The sequence below is a fragment of the Macrobrachium nipponense genome, chromosome 41 (assembly GCF_015104395.2).
Source record: "Macrobrachium nipponense isolate FS-2020 chromosome 41, ASM1510439v2, whole genome shotgun sequence".
Lineage (NCBI taxonomy): Eukaryota > Metazoa > Arthropoda > Malacostraca > Decapoda > Palaemonidae > Macrobrachium > Macrobrachium nipponense.
Genome location: NC_061102.1, coordinates 12,667,236 through 12,669,251, shown reverse-complemented (window position 1 = coordinate 12,669,251; position 2,016 = coordinate 12,667,236). Strand labels below are relative to the sequence as shown.

General features: G+C 32.5%; 1 protein-coding gene across 1 annotated transcript in view; it reads left to right on the top strand.

Annotated features, from left to right (window-relative positions):
* Window positions 1-1,516, top strand: part of LOC135212512 (uncharacterized) — a 30,055-nt gene extending 28,539 nt beyond the window's left edge. Inside the window, exons 4-5 of the mRNA XM_064246023.1 lie at window positions 555-740; window positions 1,125-1,516. Coding sequence (XP_064102093.1) covers window positions 555-740; window positions 1,125-1,258 — 320 coding nt within the window. The 3' untranslated portion in view covers window positions 1,259-1,516. The remainder of the gene's footprint in view (window positions 1-554; window positions 741-1,124) is intronic.
* Window positions 1,517-2,016: the final 500 nt, after the last annotated feature.

Below are 2,016 nucleotides of genomic sequence, written 5' to 3'. Positions count from 1 at the left end.
CATTGCAAGTATATATATATATATATATATATATATATATCTATATATAGATATATATATATATATTACTAACATATCTTATATAATATGATTAATATAATGAGCCTTCATTGTAATTACGGGTAAAAAAAACTGGATTATACATCAGCATTTTACACCATTTATACTATATACATCGACAGGTAACCCTCCAAAGGTTTCTCTAGGGCACCCGATATCCAACGCAATCTGATTTCTCGAAAAGCCTCTGAAATGTAGTTTCCTATAAACATTCTATATCCTTACGTAATGCAAACTGAGCACTGTCATACTGTAGCTCTATTTAAGCAAATTGCGGTCATTTAAGTGAATCTTCGTGTTTAAGTCGACAGATTTACTATTATTACTAGCTATATGAAAACGTATTTTAGATACATACAAAATTACCTAAAAATATTTTAACTGATTCGGTAAAATTTAACTAAAATTTGACTAAACACTATATTCCCTATAAAATATAGTAAGTGTTATTACCCTATTAAACTGGCATTGTTTTTTTTCTACAATATTTTCAGAGAAAATAAACCCCCTCTTTTATGGTATGGGCGAAGATGGCCTATTTTATCTAGTCTCCAACTCCAATACGACACAAAGTAACGCCCAGAGTGACTGCGAAGCGATTCCAGGACACCGCCTTGCAAGACCGACAACGCAGTTGCAGATGACGACCATGATGAACATTCACAAAACAGCAATGAACGGTATGGTACAGTCTTTGGGCCTTTATTAAAAAAAAAAAAAACTTTTAGTAGCTATGGATTAAAAGGCTGCCCATCTCTACCTACTTCTTCTTCTTCTTTTCGTAAGAAAATAACGTTCGTCTTTTAAAAGTTACTTCGGAAAGCGTTTGAACCGGGTAGCTCTCAGGTTGATGGCTGATAATTTAATAACTTTTCTTTACGGGAGCGTGTATTATCTATGGGGTGCGTACTGACGAAGGGAATGACACACCTTACATAGGATGAAGGGATCATGGAATTTAGGGACAAGCCCAAGCATTGGAAACACCTTATAATATCCTTGATCTAATTGGTTTCCTAACGAAACAAAAGGTCTCCGCCTTACTGATTTTCATTATTCCACAGGTGCTGATATGTGGGCAAAAAATCAAAATAACGTCATGGTCATGATGAGCAAGGGAGAAATGATGGTGTCTACTGATACAAATTTAAGTATATTATCTCTGTGTCAGGCAAACCCTCAACACACCGTCTGGTAATGCACTTCACAATACCCAGACTGTAAGGAGAAATGGAACAAGGACTTACACAAGAGAATATTTAAGTAAGTTTTAGCATACCGGGTATGAGAAACAATGGTTAGCCTACAGATGAAGAAAAGTGAACCATTGTATTTTGCCTATCAATTATGTTGTAGTCATGATACTAAAATTGCATTACAAGTTTTGATGCTCTTCTATCAGCTGTAAAAATTTTCCCTATAAAGACTTAATAATCAACTGTGTGCCAGTATTGTTTTATTCAATGCTTGAGTAATCTTTATGTCACATATTTTGATTTGAGAGTTCTTAAAACTTTTTAGTAGGTTGAATAAGAAAACATAAGGAAAAGAATCAGTAAAATAGTGACACTTAGCATTTATCGTTATGAAACGATTATAAAATATATTCTACACTGTATTTCATTTTACCTAAATTTCAAATACCTTGTTTTTGTAAAATTCCTTTATATATTACAATAATTTATATATATATTAAATGTGTACAATGTATAACGTTAAAATAAGAAAATAGATAAAAAAAATCGACCTAACCATGAATCACTGACATAATCTCCAAACTTCTATGTAAAACATACATAGCTTACAATGATTAAGCTCATGGGAAAAAAATCACTGGTGCAATACTTTTTAAACTGAAAATGTACCGTTCAGAAATTATTTATTGAAAACTATTTACTATTGGAATAGCGGTCCCATACGAACCTGGGACCTTTATTCTTCAAAAGGATAAAACTG